Consider the following 22126-nt stretch of genomic DNA (forward strand, 5'->3'; position numbering starts at 1 on the left):
AGCAATACATTCATTGACACTCTTAACAGAAATTTGCTCTGGGTGGAAATAACATAAACAGATGAAGATGTGGACAGGTTTTGATGTGGCAGAAACATTTTATTGAAAAATATATACCGTATATGAAGGAACTCTCCAGGAAGTAATTACATTCTGAGATTTGTAAAGATGTTTTGAGAAAAAGCTGGCCATAGATAAGAATCAGGAAACATAACATATAGCTGAGTAAAATTCCATGATATTTATAGGGGATTATTGTGGGGAACAACTGTATCTTACTGGTGGAACATTTGTTTTATATGTAGAAAGTACCAATTCAATCCCAAAACAAATTTCACAGATTAGGTAATTATTATTATTCTTTGCCAGTGGCTTAAAAAGAATTTGGAATACTCAACTAACAGAGTAAAGCAAATTTTAATTAGGAAGAAGAACCGTTGTACCTACCTGAACGGTCTTCTCAGTGCACTGGAAGGAGAGTCCAACATGGGGTATTACTCCAATCCTATTGGTAGAGACTGAGTTAAAATTTACATATTAATTGAGCACCGCCCCCTCTGCTCTCCCCATGAGCCAGTTTTAAAAACGAAAAAACCATAGTAAGAGGATAACCAAGTTTTATTGTTAACAACTAACTGACGTAACTGCCCACTCTGGCGTCCCTGCACCCATAACTATACCGGGTGGGTTTGGACTCTCCTTCCAGTGCACTGAGAAGACCGTTCAGGTAGGTACAACGGTTCTTCTCCATTGCATCTGGAAGGAGAGTCCAACATGGGATATACCAGAGATTTACAGCCCATGGGAGGGAGAAGGTCGTGTCAGGGACGTTGGAGATAAACAAACTCGTTGCAAAACTCGTCTCCCAAACGCCGCCTCTTCTGAAGCGAAGGAGTCCATCTTATAATGTCGTATGAAGGTCGACGGTGCGGACCACGTTGCAGCCCTGCAGATGTCATCTATGGACGCCTGGGTGGCCCAGGCCGCCGAAGTCGCAGCACTCCTTGTTGAGTGAGCAGTCACTCCTGTAGGTACTGGTTGGTTACGAGCCCTGTATGCCTCCGCAATACAGTCCCTAATCCAACGACTAACAGAAGCAGATGAAAGTCCAAGTCCCTTTTTATCCGGTGAAAATGAAATAAACAACCTTTCAGTCTTTCGAAAGGCTTCTGTGCGCCTAAAGTAGATCTTGACCGCACGGCATACATCGATCTTATGCCATCGTAGTCATAGTTCCCTCTAAGCTGAGCAGTGAGCAATCGCTCACTTAAAAATCATCATCAACTCAGAGTTTTCCAAACCTGCCCAGAAGCCGAGAGGGAAAGAGTGAGAGGGAAGGAGAGAGAGAGGAAGAGAGGAAGAGAGAGAAACAGAAAAAAGTGAGGAAGGAAAAGAGAAAGAAAAAGAATGGGAGTAAGGAAGAGAGAAAGAAAATCAAAATCTAGTTTGAAACTAGCTCAACTATTTAAGTGGCATTTTGATATTGATAGAGTTGCCCTATTATGAGCTCACTGTTATAGACACACAGTACAGTATTTTATTTTGAAATTCTCTGAGGCAAAACAGGGTGGGTTTTTTGTTTGTTTGTTTGCTTGTTTATTTATTTATTATTTTTGTGCCGCCCAGTCCCAAAGGGACTGCCGCTCAGACACTATACTTTTCCGCCCACCCCCCCAAAAAATTAGAGGGAACACTGATCGTAGTTCCGATGGGTGACTACTGTGTGTGCAAAAGTCAGGGAGAATCAGCTCTTGTTTCCTATGAAACTCCGAGTTTACCTTTGGTATAAAGAAAGGATCCAATCTCAAGACCACTCGGTCCGGGTAGAAGATGCAAAGGTCAGGACGCACCAACAAGGCAGCTAACTCTGACACTCTCCTCGCCGACATGATAGCCACTAGGAATGCAGTTTTAATTGACAGTAGTCGCAACGGTATGGACCGCAAAGGTTCAAACGGTGGTCCTGTCAAGGCTTTGAGGACAAGCGTAAGGTCCCATGACGGGAACCTCCGAGTTGGTGGAGAGTGTTGGTTCGACGCTCCTCGTAGGAAATTCCTCATCCAAGGATGGTAAGCCAAGGAACGGACTCCCTCAACCTGTATCATGGTTGCGAGGGCTGCCACATGTCTTTTTAAAGTATTGGGTGCCAGGCCTCGTTCAAGGCTCCTCGAGTAGTGAGGCCGAAGTCTGACCCGGCTCAGCGGTCTCTGTTGCCTTTTCAGAGCCCGGGAGGTTCATTACCTGCTTGGCCTTGTATAGTAGAATTCTGAATAACGCCGGTTTAAACAGTCCAACCCAGGGTGCCTGTTCCGGCGCTGTCTCATCCTCCGAAAGGCCAAACTCCGGGTCACTGTCCTCAAACTGATCCTGTTCTTCCAACAAGGACCCCAAACCCGAGGGGGGCGGTGCCGACCAAGAACCTGTCGCTTGCTGGGGGGGGGTCTACCATACTGTTGAGCCCCTGGTGCCCCGCCCTGCGAGTATGCATTGACAATGAGGTCCTGCAGGTCTGGAGGCAAATTCTGCCACGCCCCGGGCTGGGATCGCAGGCCCGCTGCTGTAGGGGTAAACGTGGCTGCAGGCCCCTGGGAGCTTCTTCCTGTCGGTCCCGCAGATCCTGGCCTAGGCCCAGGATGCGCTGGGTGAAGGCATGACTTGGGGTAGGGGCAAGAACTACCTGTCTGGTGACCAGTCTCCTTCTGCTGCAACCCCTGTAGACCCGAAGGTAGCTGGGGGTGACAATGGGCCTGAGGATTGTCTCTGGGCCAGAGGGAGCCCCGCTGGAGATGATTGTAATGCTGCTTCCAGCTTTTTTTCCAGCGCCTTAATGCGCTTCTCAGCCTCTTTAATGGAAGAAGAGGAGGTAGATGAGTGGGACTTCCCCTTCTCCTTAGGCTTCCCTTTTGCCTTCTCCTTAGGGGCAGGAGAGTTTGGGACATCTTTCCCTTGATTCTTCTCCATTGTACTCACCACTGCTAGGCAATAAGTTCAAGGCTTGTCGCTGTCTGACCTCCGGTAGCTTAGAACTCGCCAACCTCGTCAGAATTGCCCATAAAATGGCACCCTCAGCCTCCCGAGACCTGCGCCTGCGCACTAGTGCTTCCCAGCCCATTCGCGCCTGTTTTGCCGCTTTGCCAGCCGATTTCACGCCCAAAGACGCTTCGTCGCTCCAGCCGCTCCCAAAATGGCGGCGCCCAGCCTCCGCGGCTCTGCGGGCTGCAGCCCGGATCCCCCCGACACTGGGTTTTTTTCCACCCTGTCCTGGCTCTCCGGGGGGGCTGGTTTCCCGACCGCTGCGATCCTTGCCAAGATCCCGACGGCTGTGGCGGTTTTGGCAGCGGCGGCTTCGGCGGCGGCTTCCCTAGCGGCCGCCGCGCTGTGAGGCGCTCGGCTCTTGTTCCCTGCGAGCCGCCTTCAAGCCTCCCAGTGGGGGGGCGGACCCCCCCACCTTCGGCTGACAGCCTCGGTGTGGTCTCGGGGACCAGGGACCTCCAGGCTGGGTGTTCCTCTACGGGTTGCTCCCACTGGGGGAAGGCAAGACCCCTGAGGAGAGTCGTTGGGGGTGGTGCCCGCTGAGGGCAGAGACCCCAGACCGTCTGATCCTCTTCAATCTTCACATCTGAAAGACAAAGAAAAAGGAATTAAAACGGTAACAACAATTTATTCACTATTCTATCATTAAATCTAAGCCACAAACTCAGTATGTCTCTACTCTGGGACTGAGTTTTTAAAACTGGCTCATGGGGAGAGCAGAGGGGGCGGTGCTCAATTAATATGTAAATTTTAACTCAGTCTCTACCAATAGGATTGGAGTAATATCCCATGTTGGACTCTCCTTCCAGATGCAATGGAGAAACTGTATTTTCCAAACGTCCGAGTAGCCTGCATTTGTCTCCCAGGTTAAATTATTTTTTAAAACCAACAGTTTCCGGTTATATATTTATTTTACCTTATGTGCCACATAATAATTTCACGTGCTTAAAAATTGTCCCTAAGGAAGCCTCCGTTCCTCAAGTTTAAGATTTATTGCAAATCAGCAGCGCCCCAAAAAATCCAATGCAATCTAATTAAGCATCTTTTAATTAAATTTCTTGGAAGTTACACAATTCTCTTGAAATGAATAGGGAATTATCCTTCCTGAAATTTTATTTTTATATTTCATATTTCTTTACAGCTCATCTCCTTTAGATTTACTTTACAATTTCTTTTTCCAAGTTACAGTAATACTTTTTTAAAAGGTGAAGGGACTCCCACTCTCTGGAATACACTTCCAACAGTGGTAGGATTCAAAACATTTTACTAGCGGTTCTGTGGGCGTGGCTAGGTGGGCGTGGCAGGGGAAGGATACTGCAAAATCCTTATTCCCTCACCACTCCTGGGGGAAGAATATTGAAAAATCTCCATTTCCACCCTACTCTGGGGTCAGACAGAGGTGGTATTTGCTGGTTCTTTGAAATGCTCAAAATTTCCGCTACCGGTTCTCCAGAACCTGTTGAATCCCACATCTGACTTCCAAACTAAAAGGAACAAGGAAGATAAAAGTTGGCTAGTTAAAGTACCTTTTTACTTTAACAAATGACATTGTTCCTATAAACACACACACAGGAGAGATTCTTCTTGTTCTGAAGGAGCCACAAAGAAGCATCATTTCTTCCTGTTCATCCTGTTACTTAACCTATTTAAACATCACTGAAGCCCTTGAAAATGAATAAACGTGGAATTAAACCCAAAGTTTTGAAAGACTTTTTTATATATAGTAGCAGACTATTTAAAGAAGTAGTGGGGGGAGTAGTAAAATATGGTAAATCTTCAGAAGTAAATCTAAAGAAAAATGTACAGAAAGAAGTTACAGGAAGACAGCATAAATCCATCTAAAGCAGTTTAATATAAGTGAAATGAGGGGATGGTACACTTTGAGGCCATTGTTTAAGAACAAGGAAACCTGCTTCCTCAAAGGAAAATTATGAAATGCATCATTAAATCACCCACCACAAATATTCAGCTATTAAGCCTGTTGGGACATTCTAGCAAAGTAATACAGTACAGATGTAACATTTAAAATAGTTGTCACAGCAGAATAGTCCAGCCAACTTAATTGAAAGATATAACAAGGGAAATTTGATGTAAATGATAGTAATGAATATCAATGGATCTAATACAACAATATGGCTCCATTGATGTTCGCAGCAAGAATTTTTATTTGCTGTAAAAAAATTATTAGCACATTGTTCATTTTCAAAAGTTTATTCATTACCATTGCTTTTAAGCATTTCGTCAATTTTTTTAAAATGCCAAACTATTTCAATCATGGAAAGAATGGAGTGGTAATATTACAGGCTTTACCTAGACAGTGCTACGAACAAATAAGATTTGTTCTTGTTTTGACAACTTGCCAAAATATTTTCCTGAGAAAATAATTTGCCCACACAGAATGTAGCAAAAAGGTTTTAAAAAAGTGTTTCTTCATAATGTTACATCAGTATTTGCTCAAATTATGAGCAAAGGAATAGAATAGAATAGAATTTTATTGGCCAAGTGGATTGGACGCCCAAGGAATTTGTCTTGGTGCACGTGATCTCAGTGTACATAAGAGAGAAGAGATGCTCATCAAGAATCATAAGATACAGCACTTAATGATAGCCCAGGTACAAATAAGCAATCAAATCATATTAGGAACTTGTCAGTGTAAATTGTAAGGATACAAGCAAAAAAGTTACAGTCATATAGTCATTTGTGGGAAGAAATGGGTGTTGGGAACAATGAGAAGAACAATGAGAAGGAAAGGACATTGTGCGTTTTCAATTATAGCATGGTTTTTAATAGACAGTCAGATTTGCAAACACTTTGTAATAATAGGTAACCAAATGTATTTGTTATGAGAAAAAGACTGTACAGTTTAGACAGGCATAGAATACACTAATACAATAGCACCACCAATTGGGCAGTTTTCTTTACTTCACTGAAGAAAACAGATCTGTTCTGAAGTAAGATGGCTATTAATGCATATACCAGAAGAAAATGTATGTTCTGTATCATAGGTAGCTCCACACTCTATGATATTTGCCCCAGAGAAATGGCTAGATTGGATAGGTTGTGTAATTTCTGATGTCAGTTCAGTGGTAGGTTCCTCCCGATTTGAACCTGTTCTGCCACTGGTGATTGTCATAATGACGTCACAGATCCAGTTTGGTGGCACTCCATGGGTGCCATCTTTTAAAAAAAATTCTTCTTCTGAGCATGTGCAGAAACTGAGTTTCTGGCACTGTGTATGCGGTCACCATCTTGTTTTTGGCTATTTTTTCTGAATTTTTGGGGACTACACATACGCGCACATAACCACGAGGTGTGCCCACGTAGCGCAGGAGGAAGGGAACCAATAGCGAGGTAAGTCAGAACCCACCCCTGCATCAGTTCTACTGATTGAGGCAGTCAACAAGGCATGTACTTATGATGCATCCCATGACTGCTAATTTCAGGTGAGAAAGGCTGGAAGATACTGTACATATAGGTTTTGAAGAGGTAGGCTCTCTCACCAAATGTGGGCTGGGAAAATGCCTTGTCCATACACAAACGCCATTGGGGATAAAATTAGGTACAAACATGGGTTTACCAAGATTCCACCTACTACTTGTACTTCTGTCCTACCAGGGGGTTCCCTGTTATTTTTGTTTTATTTGCTTGTTTTGCATAGGTAGATGGAACTTTCACAGGAAGCAGTGGAAGTAAGTTGCCCATTGTTTTCAGTAAGTAAGCATATGGGCCTTATATTTAGAAAAAGTTGACATAGCACGCTGATAGTTTATTGCATAGCCAGCTTCTTCCTAAGCAATTTATTTTTTCTAAATCCTATGGGCAAAATGTTTGGCGAGCATTAGAATGATTTCCTATGAGCCAAGAACTTGATGAGCACCTGAAGTATACACTGAAGAGGTCGTATGTTGGAGATTCCAATTTTGGACATTGTGTCATCCCAAGTACACTGCATTTACTTCCTAGATTAGGGGTGTCAAACCTGTTTTCCTTAGGGTTGTGTTTCACCTGAGGGGGGGGCGGAGTGGGCATGGCCAGTATGGGAGTGGTCAGCATGACATCACTCATGTCAGGGGCCACCTATGTGATTCGTGCAGTCTGCCAATGAAAACGGGCTCCCGGGCTCCATTTTTGGCTGCGATGGCGTCCTGCAACCCTCCTCCAGCAAAACAGAATTTGGAACCTTGCAAGTTCCATTTTCGCTGGTAAAGAAACCATAGGGTGGTCCTTCGCTGTTTCCAGGGCAGCCCCTGGGCCTTGAATTTGACACCCCTGCTCTAGATACTTTACTTGATTTAATTATTGCTTTCATTAACTAATTTAAATTCACCTTGGTTTTCTGCTCACAGTAGATGTGACCGTTGATACCCCATAACCAACAATATATTGCCTTAAAATTCAGTGGCAAATTCAGAGGCTGGATAAAATGGGAAGCAGATTCCACATATCTTTGTATGTGTTAGGCTTATGGCTTCTTTCATGAAAATCATATTTGTGGTTCTAATTTATAAGGCAAACTGTGGATTCTTGAACCAACGGGAATTACTCTCAGTTACTGTAAATGCATTTCAATTATCAGCACCTGTCAGCCATTGTTTGAAAGATAGACAAGAATGTCCACAATGAAAGATTTGTGAAAAAGCAGCACACTCTGTTTTCTCTTCTCCCACAGAAACAATCACAATAACTTCTGCGCTGCAAAAAATTCAGAAAAACACTAGATGGCAGCAAAGAAATACATTTTTCTGTAACCTTTTACTACTATCCAATGGTTAGACAAATGTCTGCAGCCCAGCTCTATTATCCTGCTTAATACTATTCAACTGAAATTGATCAGACTAGCTAAAAACTCATAAGCTAATTAACCATATTCATCCTAACAAGGAATAGGACATTTTTCTCCAGCGTACTAATATTTCACGATCCCTTGGTTCATACAAGTAGAAAATGGATGCAGGAGCCTAGAATTAAATATGTGATCTCGTAAAAATCCAGGAAGCAAGCTGACCAAAGAAAAGGCTTTAATCCAGCCTTGCTAAAAATTGCTCTTACTTTTTAGATGTGCAGTGATATTTTTCTAGGCATCAAACATGTATCTCTTCCTTGGACCCTATGACTATATCCAAGCACATCATGTTCAACATTAGCAATACATTAAAAATGCAGCTGGGCTACAATCTTTCTACAGATGATACCTGCTTTCTGCAAAAAAAGATCATTTTCTACAGAAATGGAAACAAATATTTCATGTTGACATACTATGCTGAAATGTCCAATGTATGGTCTTATTTCCGAACGCTCGAGTTAGCATCAGAGTTTTTGTGCATGATTCAAACAATCAGTTTATGTATATTCATAATCTCCTAAATACAAAAACTCAGACAGCTGAAACCTCTTCACCCTGTGTTGAGCCTTTGGCTGACAGGCTCCCTGAGACATTATCTGAATCTAACAACTCAACAATACTATATGGAGAGCAATCTTCCAGGCCCACCTTGCTGCAGAGCCAGCCACAAAATCCTTTCTCCATATCCCTCACTGCATGCCACCAATCTTCAAAGGCCCAGGAGACTTGAGTTATTGCTGTATAAACACCCAGAGAGAAAGAAACCACTGTGATGAAGAGAGGATAGAAAATAATTAGAAATGGGCAGAAGGTGATCTTGTGCCAAAAGGTCCTCTCTTCATTGTACACCAAGAAGACATTGTACCAAGTAATGGTCCCATAGTAAAAGGAAACAATAAAAGACATAATGAAGATAATAGGGAGGCAGGCAAGGCTCCAGAGAAGGACGTGGGGGCCTTTATCCATCCCAACTTCACAAGCCTTCTTCCTTTCAGGCATTTCTGTTTTTGGAAGCTCTTTTGACCGAGCCAGTTCTTGCAGCTCTTTGTCGGTGAGTGTAACATGGATGTCTACCATCTGTCCTTTCTTCTTTCCTCTTGTGATGGTTCCAGTTAAAGTAACATACCTGCTGTCTAAAGGCATAGCCCATAAACCTGGGAACACAGAAGAGCTAAGTCAATACGAGACAAAAGGAAAGCTGAGATTCATTATTTTGATAGAAATCCCGCTGCATTTTTGGCAGATTTCACTAGCCTGGTATTTATCAGAGTTTTTTTGTTTTTGTTTTTGTTTTTTAATTTAAAATGATATGTGAACCTATCTGTCAATGCCTCAGTAATCCTCGTGAAGCAAGCCTCTCTGGGAATGGATTTAAAGAATCCTTACTTGGCATGGGATAAATTGGGAGTTACTTCAATAACTGCAATCATATTCATACCTGGGAAGTTTATCCAGGCACTTGTATCAAGCCACTAAACTGCAATATTACTATACTAGCTTGTTATCATGCTTGATAGTCAAGGTATTATGTAGCATGGAGCTGTTGCCCATCAAAATTGAAGATCCCCAGGCTAGGGAAAGTTAGCCTAACAAATGGTAAAATAATTGAACAAAATGAAAGGAAGAGGAAGAAAAATCAATCCAAATAGTGAAAAAAGACAACTCATAAGCAGGAAAATATTTTGTTTAAAATAATATATCTATCTTAATTCAGTTCCTCAATAGTTGTATTTTATGTGTACTGTAAGATTAGAAAGAACTTTCTACATTTTCATTAGGAGACTGTGCAAGAAAATTAACATAAGCTTCAGCTATAGAATGACTTTTTAATCTAAGGCATTGACAAACATACCAAACTACATTGAACATTTTTCAAACTACATTGAAAAAAATCTGATCAAATACAGTACATACCCTGTTTCCCCTATAGTAAGACACCCCCGATTGTAAGACGTATCGGGGGTTTCAGGGGGGTCGGCTAATATAAGCCGTACCCCGAAAGTAAGACATATGTCTTACTTTCGGGGAAACACGGGGGTATTGCCGCCTCCCTCTCATCTAGCTGTGCACCGCTAATCTGCGCGCCGCTAATCTTCGTGCCGTTAATCTGCAAGTAACCCAAATTGATGCCGTTGATTTCCTGATAACCAGCTTGGAAATCTCCATTGTAATCCATGGAAGCGGCAGCAGAAGCCGCAGCTGGAGCCATCCCGCAGGTCAGAAACATGTTTAAAATAAAAGGAAGGTAGGGAGGTCGCCAGTGGGGAGTTTTCCAATATAAGACATACCCCAAAAGAAAGACATAGTGGGGCTTTTGGGGATAAAAAGAAAGTAAGACACTGTCTTACTTTCGGGGAAACACGGTAACATAACTGAATGACACAAGAAAGACAGAACACGTTGCAACGTGTTCAATCTGTTTGCCAAAGTATTGTGCTTTTTATTCTAAGGCTGAAAATAAAGGAGTCTAAAAGAATTGAAATGCAAAGTTCTTGGCTAAGGTTTCCCTCTTGTTGCTCCAAAGTAGACTCTTGTTTTTTACCCATATATTTTACATTTACCCATGTATCCTTTTCAGACAGGATGGAGAGTTATGAAGTTGACTTTGATATAGATGTGTAAGATGCATTAGGGCAATGAGGAATGAAAAATATTTTAAGTGCAGAACAGATATATAATATTTGGAAGCATCTTAACAGACATTTCCACAAATCACTGAATTATAAACACAATATAATCAGGCTTGCAAGATTATGTTATTCTAGCCAATCTCAATAATAATAGTTTTAATCTTCCTATGGAGTGGATTACTTGGTCTCATCTACCTATTGAGGGAGACAGAGAACAAAAAAAATGCCCTTTGGGCAGATAATGCAAACACTACAACAAAACAATACCATCAAATAATATTGAGGCCACTTTACAGAAATGAAAATGAGTACTTTTCAATAGCTTCTGAATGGAAAATATAGAAGGAAAACAATGTGTGTCATGCTCTTCTCCATTTTTTTTTATAAAACAGAAAGCTCTGGGAATCAAAGATATATGGGTGGTTTTGTGCACAAGTCTGTAACTTGTTTGGGCTAACCACGATGTGTGAATACAGCTGTAGTGACTTGCAAACCATGGATAATGGCTTAGCAATGTAAAAAGTCAGGGACTGCAGTTTGTCAAGCACTGACTGCAAAATAACCATGGTTTAACACAATATGTGTACGCTGTACTATTACTAGCTGTAGACTGTACTAAGTTAACACCTGAAAACAGCAAAGAGATGTCATTTCCTTTTCTAACACATCTATTGGAACAAATAAAACATGAACAATAAACGTTAAACCACTTATTCCCAGGAATTTACCATCTCCTAGAGTTTGTCCCAAAAATTTGGAGCCTTCTTCAGAAGTTTTCTCACCCCCATCCTCCTCTGCCTGTTCTTCTTCTACTTTGTTTTCCATCCCTGACCGATAAACAATGATTGATTCTGGCCTGGTCTCTTTCCTCTTCTTTTTCCTCTTTTCAGTGCTGGTTTCTCCCTCGAAGGTCACAGCCATAGCCACAGCTCTATGTAAGGAGTTGCAAGGAGAGTTCTGCCCCTTGGTCTTGCTCTTCCCAGAAATTTGGGCTTCTGGCCCATAGTTACTCTGAACTCTTTCACTGGGCATCTTGTTGGCTTTTTCTGCTATCTTCTAAAATGTTTTCTCTTCCCTTATAAGCTAAAAACAATCATTGGAAAAGGGACGGGTTCAGTTCAGCAGTACAAACAAATGCTTTTCCAGCCTTGGACGAATTCCGTCTGCCCTGGATCCTAAAAGTGAGAGGGAAACAGAGAAAATGCTCAGGGAACGTGACCTCATTATGAATATAAAATGAGCAGCCTTGAGATGAATTTAAACCAGCATCCAAAGCTAACACTCTTGCTGGAGTCACACTTACCACACAAAGCCATCTGGCTTTGCACATTGCATTAAGCCAGTCACTCTGGCTTTAGAACCACATCTGAAGTCAAAATGTGAATGTTGATTTGTACAATGTTTATAAATAGCCTCTGGCTGGGGCCATTTCAGAAGATTGTGAGATAGGAAAGAAGATTTTATTTCTAAGGAGTCCAGAGAATTTCCTCCCACTCTCTCCCAAACCTCAAGTGAATTTATTATTATTATTATTATTATTATTATTATTATTATTATTATTATTATTATTATTATTTATTAGACTTGTATGCCGCCCCTCTCTGTAGAATCAGAGTTTAGGTAAGAAAGGAAGAGAAAATCTGGTTTTGTAGTATCTGGATATGAGACTCTCAGGCTATTAAGAGGCCAGAAAGGAAATCCTTAAAAATATAAATAGAAAAGCTACTATATGCTCCCAAGAAAACTGTATGGTTTGCCCAATGAAATTCTCAGAAATAAAATTCAATTTGAGGGCATTTTAACCTTCTTATTGGAAAAGAATATTGCAACCCTTCTAAAACTCTTTGTTTGGGAGCTGATAAGAAAAGCACATTGTTACTCTGCATACAGAACTTACACTGACTGTCCTGGTTATCTGAATAGTGTTTGTGGAATTAGATTCTGAGATCATCTTCCAGAAAATCTATTTCATTTCACTGTCAAGAAATCAGTGGTGGGTTGCTGTCAGTTTGGACCGGTTCTCATGTAACAGTGGAGGAAATTTCCACCTGTTCGCCGAAATAGCAGCAATGGCCAGCTGTCCACACCCTGAACCGGTTCTCCAGTCGCCAAGGGCAGCAAAGAACCCTCTGCACATGCACAGGGGGTCATTTGCGCGAGGTGACGGGAGAAAAACACGCACCTCCGTTGCAATGCAAACCGGTAGGGAATGTAAGTGGAACCCACCCCTGCAAGAAATGTATAGACTTAATTTGTTCTGGAAAAGGATGAGTTGGGCTGAGACAAGGTTACCCTTTAGATTAGGGGTCCTCAAACTACGGCCCGTGGGCCTTACAGAGCCCTCTGAAACCATTAATTCGCCCCACGCAGGACCACGAAACTGCCCCGTCCGCATAATCCCAATTACCCACTGGCCCCAACCTGCCTTCTGGAGGCCAAGAAGGCCAAAAACGGGCCTGTTTTGGGGCAGCAGAGTGGTTCTGGAGGGCAAGGAACTCACCAGCTTCGAGAGGGAGGGAAGAACACACACACACAAACACACACACACACACAGAAGTCCTTCCCACACAACCCAAGGCAGCCACATCCCTTCACTAACCAGCTTTCCATCCCCAGGAGCATAATAAATTAAAGTTTAATTTGTGTGTATTGTTTAATGGACTGCTAAATTGGCCACACCCACCTAGCCCCCCCACACACCCAGTCCAGCCCCCCCAACAATCTGAGGGACCATAAATTGGCCCCCTGTTTAAAAAATTTGAGGATCCCTGCCTTAGATGATAAAGCAGAAGGAAGTTGCATAGAACTCAGAAACTGAAAATCATCCCACAAAGCACTGACAACAACCTTCTTCCGTATCTAATAAATGTATCTGCTGTATATACATATGTAGATGTGTTCATGAATTCAACAAGAGGAAATTCTGAATCCAAGGATATTTTATTTTTATTTTATCAAGCGATGTAACAAGTCAGCTTAAAGACTTCTTTCAAAAGAACACTGCCAGAAGGAAAGAGAAGAATAAAGAAGAAATAAATAATAAAAGATGATTCCCCAGCCAATGAGATCGGTTTAACAAATAATGACTTAGCTAATCAAGTCTCAACATTATGCATTAATGTCTCACTCGTGTTGCTTGACAACATCAAAAAATTTCAACCAATTTGAACATCAATTCCAAAGCAAGGCAAATTTGTAAACACGGCCAACTTTGCCGGAGCACATTTATTGGATCACTCATCTTGTGATTTCTAAGCAGCCTGAGCTTTAGCTTGCAAGCTGCAATGTCAATGGGCATGCAATGTGCTAAGCCCCAAACCAAATAAACCATATTATGCGTTGTGTAATTTGCAGAAGTGTTAAGATTACCAGATGGGGAAGCAACATTTTTGGGAGGTGTTGTTTATATCACTGTGCAACTATGTTATTAAAGAAATATAAGATAACAGGAAAATATTCACTTAAGTGATGTAAATGGCAAAAGAAAAGGTCAGCATCTTATTTAAAAAATGTCCCAATTCCTTCCTGAATTGTAGTTGTTTGATAAAAAGATCCATTTTGCACTTCATAATCTATTCTTTTGTGTCCAGTTATGTAAATCAAGATAATCTAATCAGAGAAAATAATTTACCTGTTACTAATATAATATTAGTCAAACTTATCCTTCAGAAATTCATTTTGTTCTTTCTATATATTTTCATGCTTTTTTTCCTGATACTTACTCTGGGTTTTATTTCTTTAGCCTTTGAGAATTAAGCATAAAATTAAGCATAAAAAAGATACATAAAACTATTTTTGTATACCAGTAAGCATATAAAAGCTATTAGTAAAATATAGATGCTGTATGTGGACATGTCTATTCATTTTATACCTTTGTTTTAAATTGTCTGCTTTTATTTAAGAAATAAATGAAAGTGATAATGCTTCTAATGAATTCCAGAGGCTTGTCTGCTTGAGGCTATTAATCTAGATCCTGGCTTTCAATTTGTGCTCCAATAAACCTGTGCATACAAAAGCTAGATTCTCACACTGCTATTTAAGCCAATTTGGGACTCCAAGGCAAATGTGCTTCGCAATCCAACCTTGGATTATAAATAATGGACAAAAAGTAACAGCATAGCTTCCCTCCACTTGAAATCTCCGACAAGCCCTAAAATCAGCTTTATGAAGTTCTTTGGGAACTTTGGGGGTGGGGAGTGGGGTGCTGGTGGAGAGAACCATTTCTTAAAAGGAGAAAAAAATGTGGCTGAACTTGCATGGGCAACAACATTCTGTCCTCTCTGCATTATCACCCACCTCCTTGCTATCCTCCTTTCCCTCAAATGCTATTGTTGCCTGCTGAAGTCACCTCTGCCTTAGTGAATTGCACAAATCCAGATTGTGTAAATGCTCATGTGGCCATTTTGAAATCACTGCGTGGGAATACCTTTATTTCTGTACATTTCTGTATAAATCTGACCCTGAGAAAAATATAAGGATTAGGATTTCAAATTAAAGAATGTGAACAGAGATACTGTAGAGACATTGACAGCAGCAGCCTAGTTCACAAGCAACAGACAGTAGTCTTTCTATGGCATAAACCCCAGGGAGTGTTTGCTGTGAAAACAGGGAATTTTTAGAACTAGGGAATTGACTGTTACTATGCAGAATTCTTTCAGCAGGCTTTGCTGAAATTATTGTCATTTATTTAGATAACTGCCTATCGCACAATCTGCATATATTCTTTATAAGAAACTTGGTAAATTAGAAGGGTATCAATATACTAACTGCAATGGACATGCTGTAATCGCCCAAAGAAACATTGAAACAATTTGTAATGTAAAAAGAAGCAGTTAAGCGATTTCACACAGGAAAACATATATGTAAACCAGTATTAATTTCAATAGAGATTCAGCATTGTCAGAAAACCTTAGAAATAGTACGGTAATATTTATTTTTACCCAAAATTTGCAGATGTCAAACATCTATGTCTCCCCAATGAAGACTTAAGTTGTCTTCCCAACCTGATGTCCTCCAGATGTGGTGAGGTTCAGCTTCCACAAGTTGCTAATGCTGAGAGGAAAAGTCCTACTGTATCTGGGAAACTTCACATTGGAAAAGACTTGGTTAAGCCACAAATGCCTCAAAGCACTTTTGGGCACTCTGAGTTTAAGAGGGTTTCAACATTGGGATGGCAGGAAAACCTTAGAACAGTACAAGGAAACAATTTAAAATAATTCCAACAATGTGTTTCTAAACACAGCTAATTTTTTGGAGTCAGTTGAATCGATGCTGAATTTATGCTTATTTGTTTGTTTATATCATGTTTATATTTTTTTATAAGTAACTTAAGATGGTGAATATATTTAATATTCCTTCCTCCTCCTATTTTCCCTTCCAACAATAATTGGTAGGAAAATTGGTAAGGAAATTATGAGGCAAGTTGGGTTGAGAGAGAGTGACTGAACCAAGAACACACAGATTCCTTGTTTGTAGCCTGGTGCCTTAACCATTAGATCAAATTGGCTTTTATTGTTGAATATAGCCAAAGATAAAAACTACATTATAATTCGGATAAATGTATAATTCCTATTATTATGTAATATGGAACAAAATAATACTTCTTAACCGTAATTTGTACCCCCTAACCTTATGAAGTTGAAAAAATTTCTTGGAACTCCAAACCACCTATTATCAAGATCCTAGTACAAAAAAATAAGAAGTTGGTTTCCGGTAACTTCATGGACATTGACCATATAGTGAACTTGGTAACAACACAGGAATGATTTGCTGTTGACTTCTTCTGGAATGTGGTTTTCCCCCCAATTTCTTGCTATACCTTCTTGCTCTGGGATTTTCATTGGAGTACTAATTAGGTCTGTTATTGCTTAATTTTTGAGCCTTCTAGTTGGGGTCTAGTACAAAAGACTAAAATGATAATATTGCTAAAGTTTGCAAATGTTGATATAGTTTGGTTTTTAAAGTAAAATCATATACTGCTTACAAAATGAACTACAATATTTATTTATTTATTTATTAGATTTTTAGGCTACCCTTCTCCTTAGACTCTGGGCGGCTAACAACATGTTAGCAATAGCACTTTTTATCAGAGCCAGAGTATTGCCCCCGCAATTCCGGTCCTCATTTTACCCACTTCAGAAGGCTGAGTCAACCTTGAGTCAGTGATGAGATTTGAACTGCTGACCTACAGATCTACAGTCAGCTTCAGTGGCCTGCAGTACAGCACTCTATCTGCTGCGACACCCCGGCTCTATATATGAAACCTGTACAGTAGAACTTCGGTATTTTAAAAACTGCCCATGTATCTAACCACACATCAAAGCCTATTTTTACAATATATTTATATTGTAAATGAAAAAATGATAGATTTTTCATAAAATCAATCAAAAATAATACAAAAGAAATGGAAAATTGAACTTATATAATCAATTCAAATTAATAACTTTCAATGGGGTTAGCTTAAACATTCATTTGAAATTCTCCAAAACTAAATTATTTATATTAGGCATGAATGTCCTGGACCATTGTCCCAAAGAAGTACAAGAAACATGTTAATTGAAAAATAAATATAAACCATGATGTTCAAAGATTGCACTCAATGGTTTTTAAAATGACCCATGCTGTATAAACTGTTATTATTTTTGCATACTGAACTATTTACATTGTACACGAGTAGGAGCTACTGCATATTTGGATAACTTTTAGCCTGAAGCAGACATGTTGGTTGGCAGAATCAAGTATTTGTTCATAAACTTATTCTATGCCTGGATTCATACAATACCTAGCTACAACCAGCCAACAACAGCCTAGCCCCGTGACAGTGAACCTATGGCACATGTGCCACAGGTGGCACGCAGAGCCATATCAGAGGGTACGCGAGACGTTGCCCTATGTTGCTCCAGCATGCGCCAGCTGATTTTTGGCTTTGGGGAAGGCCATTTCACCTTTAGGAGGCTTCAGGGAAGGTTCCCTGAAGCCCCAAAGTGCCATAAACCACTCAATGGTCAAACCGGAAGTTCAGAAACCACACTTCCGGTTTGCCCATTGTGCTGGTTTTTGCATTCTGGGACTTCAGGAAGCTTCCCTGAAGGCTCCAGAGTGAAAAAACCCAAAACAACGGGCAAACCGGAAGTCCATTTTTCCAAACTTCCAGTTTGCCCGTTTGGCTGTTTTTCACCATCCCAGACTTTGGTGAGGCCTGTGTGCATGTGTGGGGACAGGGTGGGTTGTACGCATGTGCAGAGCAGCGCAGGAGGGATGTGCTCATCTGTGGTGGGAGGGAAGAGGTGTGGGCACCTGCACTCATGTTAGCACACCCACACACACCCTTTTGACATGCGAACCAAAAAAAGGCTCGCGATTGCTGGCCTAGCCTATTAAATTGGTGTTTTTAAAAAAAAAATTACTTATTTACTTATTGCTTTTATTATTTTGACACACAACTAAAGGTAGCTAACATACGTAATACAGTAATCCCTCACTACTTCACGGTTCATCTTTTGTGGATTCACTATTTCATGGGTTTTCAAAGGGGGCTTAAATCCATTAAATCCATTGAAAATTCATAAAATTCTACGGTACTACTGTACTCTATTAAATAAACTGGTAGGATATCACATGTAGTTCCAGCTGAGAAACATTATAGAATGACTATTTAATGCAAAGGGTGGGTTTTAAAAGTCCAAATACTTGTTAAATACATAAATATCTTTCCTCTACTTCACGGAAATTCATTTTTTCACGGGTGGTCTTGAAACCCATCCCCAGCGAAAAACGAGGGATCATTGTACTTCTTTTTCTTCCTATTTCCCCCACAACAACTACCCCTGTGTGGTAGGCTGAGCTGAGAGAGTGACTGGCCCAAAGTCACCCAGTTGGCTTTCATGCAAAGAGAGGCCTAGAACTCACTGTTTCCTGGTTTCTAGGCCAGCGCCTTAAGCACTGCATCAAATTGGCTCTCGTGTGGATTAATGCCACCCATTGCGGGTTTTTCAAAAATATTAATTAGAAAATACTTTGCAGTTTTCTCCCCTATACCACGGGTTTTTCCCACCTGATGACGTCATATGTCACTGCCAAACATTCGTCCACCTTTAATAAATATTTTTTTAATAAACTTTGATAAATAAATATGGTGAGTAATAATCTAAGTGGTTGCTAAGGGAATGGGAAATCACAATTTAGGGGTTTAAAGTGTTAAGGGAAGGCTTGTGATACTGTTCATAGCCAAAAATAGTGTATTTACTTCCGCATCTCTACTTCGCGGAAATTCAACTTTCGCGGGCGGTCTCGGAACGCATCCCCCGTGAAAAGTGAGGGAACACTGTATATGTGTCATGAAAATCCAGACAATTTGGCTTATTGAGAAAAGCACAATTCCCAATTAATCATGGGTAAACATATGACACAAATATAGTTCATATGCGCTGCCATGTGTGCTGTAGAGTTGGCATAACAGCTGTTATAGCTTGGGTGTATATGCCACTGGCATGCTAAGCAGCCTAGATGTGGGCTTTGGTGGCAAAGTGTGATTTGCAAGAAACAAGGAATTGAAGAATAAACAGCTGACTCATAGCTAACAGAAGAAAAGATTATTGACCTCTTCTTTCTCTTCCTAGACCTCACTGCTTTCCTTTCCATCTATGACTTTGCCTGATACAACCAAAAGGAACGGCAATCAGAGCTTCTTTTCTCTCCTAGGAATCCTGATCACAATCGTTGGTTTTGCTTCAGTGGCAAATCAGAAATTTATAAGCAAGATCATGGGCTGAGGGGAAAGCCTTTTGCTTTTTGTCTTCCTCATGCTGTTCAAGACTACAAGATTAATAAAGGAGGAATGGAAGAGGAATGCCCCTGGTGTTGCAGAAATGAACACATAACTGTGGTTTCCATATTAGTAACGGATGGGATCCTTCAGGCTGAAATAGTTAAGCAGTGAATTGGCTAGCTCCCATTCAAAGGGTATTTATAGTATAATAAATTGGATTCTGAAGTGAGCATTCCCATTCTTTCTGGGTTTTTAATTGTACTGTATATTGCTTCGTATGTCTATTTATGTACAGTATATGAAATGTCAGTATATTTATTTCCAGATAAGTCAACATTATGTATGATTTAGCCTCTTGGGTGTGAGAAATGGCTTTTTTGCCATTTCTCATTGGCAAATTATCATTGCCTCTTATAGTATGCAAACAGGTCCTTCCCACTCTGGCCCAGGTAGTACCTATCGTGTTTCCCTGAAAATAAGACCCTGTCTTATATTTTTTGAACCCTGAAATAACTTGGCCTTATTACCATGCACTCAAAATCCCAGTTGGCTTATTAGGGGAAAGTTGGCTTATTTGGGGGAGGGGAAGGGTACCTATATACAGTATCTTGTTTTACACAGGAGCAGTTCATGGTAAGCAAGCAGTGGTAAACTTCATGCATCTTCAAAGCTAAAGGCTAATGGTTAGAAGAACATCAAAAATTAATTGAGTTTTCCTTCATTCTAAAGCACAGCAAGGACCCCAATTACTGTATTTATCAACAATTGGAGAAATCAAAAGACATGCAGAGGAGCAGTTATGACTAAGTTGATGTCATTAAAATTTCTCTTTCCCCATTAAAAGTTCAAAATATTTAAATACATTTTCAAGGTTCCTCATATGAAAGAAAAATAGTAACTATTAACCTTTGCTGCAGAGGAGTCTGTGAATAAAGGCTGGGTGATAGGACAAATTCTTCCCAATGCCATAAGGCAATAATGGCGAACCTTTTTTCCTTGGGTGTTGGAAAAGCATGTGCGTGCACTACTGCACATGTGTGAGAGCCCACATCCATAATTCAATGCCTGGGGAGGGTGAAAACAGCTTCCCCCATCCCTGGAGCTTCTCTGGAGACTGAAAATGGCCTATTTCCCAACTTCTGGTGGGCCCAGTAGGCTCCTGTTTCACCCTCCCCAGGCTCCAAAGGTTTCCCTGGATCTGGGGGAGGGTAAAAATGCCCCATCCCCCCCGGCTCTCTGGAAGCCAAAAATGTCCTCCCAGAGCCTGGGTGTGAGTCAAATATCAGCTGGCCGGCACACACATGCCATAGGTTCACCATCACTGCCATAAGGTGTGGTCTTTAATGACTTTAGGCCAGTCACTATCTCTCAAGGCAATTTCAAAGTCTGTATTGTTTTGAGTTCACTAACGTGGATTTGAGTTCACTAATGTGGAGCAGAGGTGGTGCAGGGGTTAGAGTGCAGCACTGCAGGCTACTTCAGCTAACTGAAGCTAACTAGCCACCCTGAGTCTTTGGAGAAGGGTGACATAGAAGATAGGCAAATGGATGGATGGATGGATGGATGGATGGATGCTAGCTGCAGTTCAAATCTCACCACTGGCTCAAGGTTGACTCAGCCTTCCATCCTTCCGAGGTAGGTAAAATGAGGACCCAGCTTGTTGGGGGCAATTTGCTGGTTCTGTAAACCTCTTAGAGAGGGTTGTAAAAGCACTATGAAGTGGTATATAAATCTAAATTGCAATTGCTAATTGTGGGAGAGAAAACATTATAGATCCCTCAAAAAAAAACCTTGTAAAATGATCTTCCTCTGATTTCAGATATACCCATGGGATCCTAATGCTTCCTTTTAAAAACTCTCTCTCTCACACACACACACAGTTGCATAAAAAATAATTTCATCAGCATTGCATTGGAAAGGTCAGCCTGTCTAATCTGACTCCTTTAAAAAGAAAAAAAGGAAAGATTGATTATGAGACCATTTCGACAGCAAAACCTTGCAAGCAGGTGAGAGTTTCCCGTGTTTTTCCCTGCTTTTAATAGGCTTATAGGAAAGGATAGCGAAGTCGCATGATTTGTTCCTATTGGAAAGATCCCCATTCTCTTCAATCAAGCCCACGCTTACCTGTTCCCGCAGGATGGGCAAGGCCTGCAAAACGGCGGGTTCAATTGCCCCACCACCTACCTCGGGGTGGCATCCGGAGTGCCAAGGACAGAGGATGCTCTTGTCCCTCCGCCTCTTTCGCGGAAAGGTGGCGCCGCCGCTGTCCCCGAACCCGACCGCTCCTCTTTTCTCCTTGGAGGAGGAGGGGGGGGTCGACGTAGTTCGGAAGGGCGAAGGACTTCTCCCTTCGCATCTGAAACCGACGGGAGGGAGGGGTGTCTGTCTGGTGGATCCTTTTCAACGAGGACCGGGCGCTCTGCGTTTCCAGCGGCGCCCGTGCCCTGAAAGGAGCGGGCTTCGCATCGTTCGCCGGGAGCGAAATCGATATTAGCGCTCCATCACCGCCCTCTTCCACTTCTTATTTGGGGGGGGGGGGGGTGGCGGTGAGGGAAATCTGGCTCATGGGTGGCGAGCCGTATAGAATAGAATGGGCGGAGGGGGATCTACCCCCCCGCCTGCCTTCCCCCTCCGCTGCCTCAAGTAGGGGAGAGGAGGAACCCGGCGGAGACAGACCTTTTGTGCTAGTGAGGGGGAAAAGGAGGGGGGGGTAAATAATGAGGATTGTGTTCTTGCGACACCCGCCTTCTCCCTCCCCCACCCCACCCTCAGGCAACCAAAGGCGCAACCCCGCTCGCGTGCCATTAGCTTGCGCTGAGCAAAAGACGCCCCCCCCCTTCCCCGCCACCTCCG

General features: G+C 41.6%; 1 protein-coding gene across 4 annotated transcripts; it reads right to left on the minus strand.

The window, feature by feature from the left end:
* Positions 1–5795: 5795 nt before the first annotated feature.
* Positions 5796–21863, minus strand: TMEM169 (transmembrane protein 169). 4 transcript variants are annotated; one of them, XM_070736827.1, is made up of 3 exons: positions 21458–21863; positions 11235–11681; positions 5796–9030 (listed from the first exon to the last, which is right to left on the minus strand). In XM_070736827.1, the coding sequence occupies exons 2-3, from the start codon at positions 11536–11538 to the stop codon at positions 8408–8410; spliced, it is 927 nt and encodes a 308-aa protein (XP_070592928.1). In that variant the 5' UTR covers positions 11539–11681; positions 21458–21863; the 3' UTR covers positions 5796–8407. The 4 variants fall into 4 exon arrangements, with proteins under 4 accessions (XP_070592928.1, XP_070592943.1, XP_070592924.1 ...); XM_070736842.1 differs by having other exon boundaries at positions 11289–11681; positions 21398–21863; XM_070736823.1 differs by having other exon boundaries at positions 21398–21863.
* Positions 21864–22126: the final 263 nt, after the last annotated feature.

This window comes from Erythrolamprus reginae, chromosome 1 (assembly GCF_031021105.1).
Source record: "Erythrolamprus reginae isolate rEryReg1 chromosome 1, rEryReg1.hap1, whole genome shotgun sequence".
Lineage (NCBI taxonomy): Eukaryota > Metazoa > Chordata > Lepidosauria > Squamata > Dipsadidae > Erythrolamprus > Erythrolamprus reginae.

Excerpts from the sequence above, each read along its gene's own strand:
- TMEM169 (XM_070736827.1), bottom strand. The coding sequence starts at position 11,538 with ATGCCCAGTGAAAGAGTTCAGAGTAACTATGGGCCAGAAGCCCAAATT. Across the intron at positions 9,031-11,234 it reads GGGACAAACTCTAGGAGATG|GTTTATGGGCTATGCCTTTA; the intron begins GTAAATTCCTGG and ends CTGTGTTCCCAG.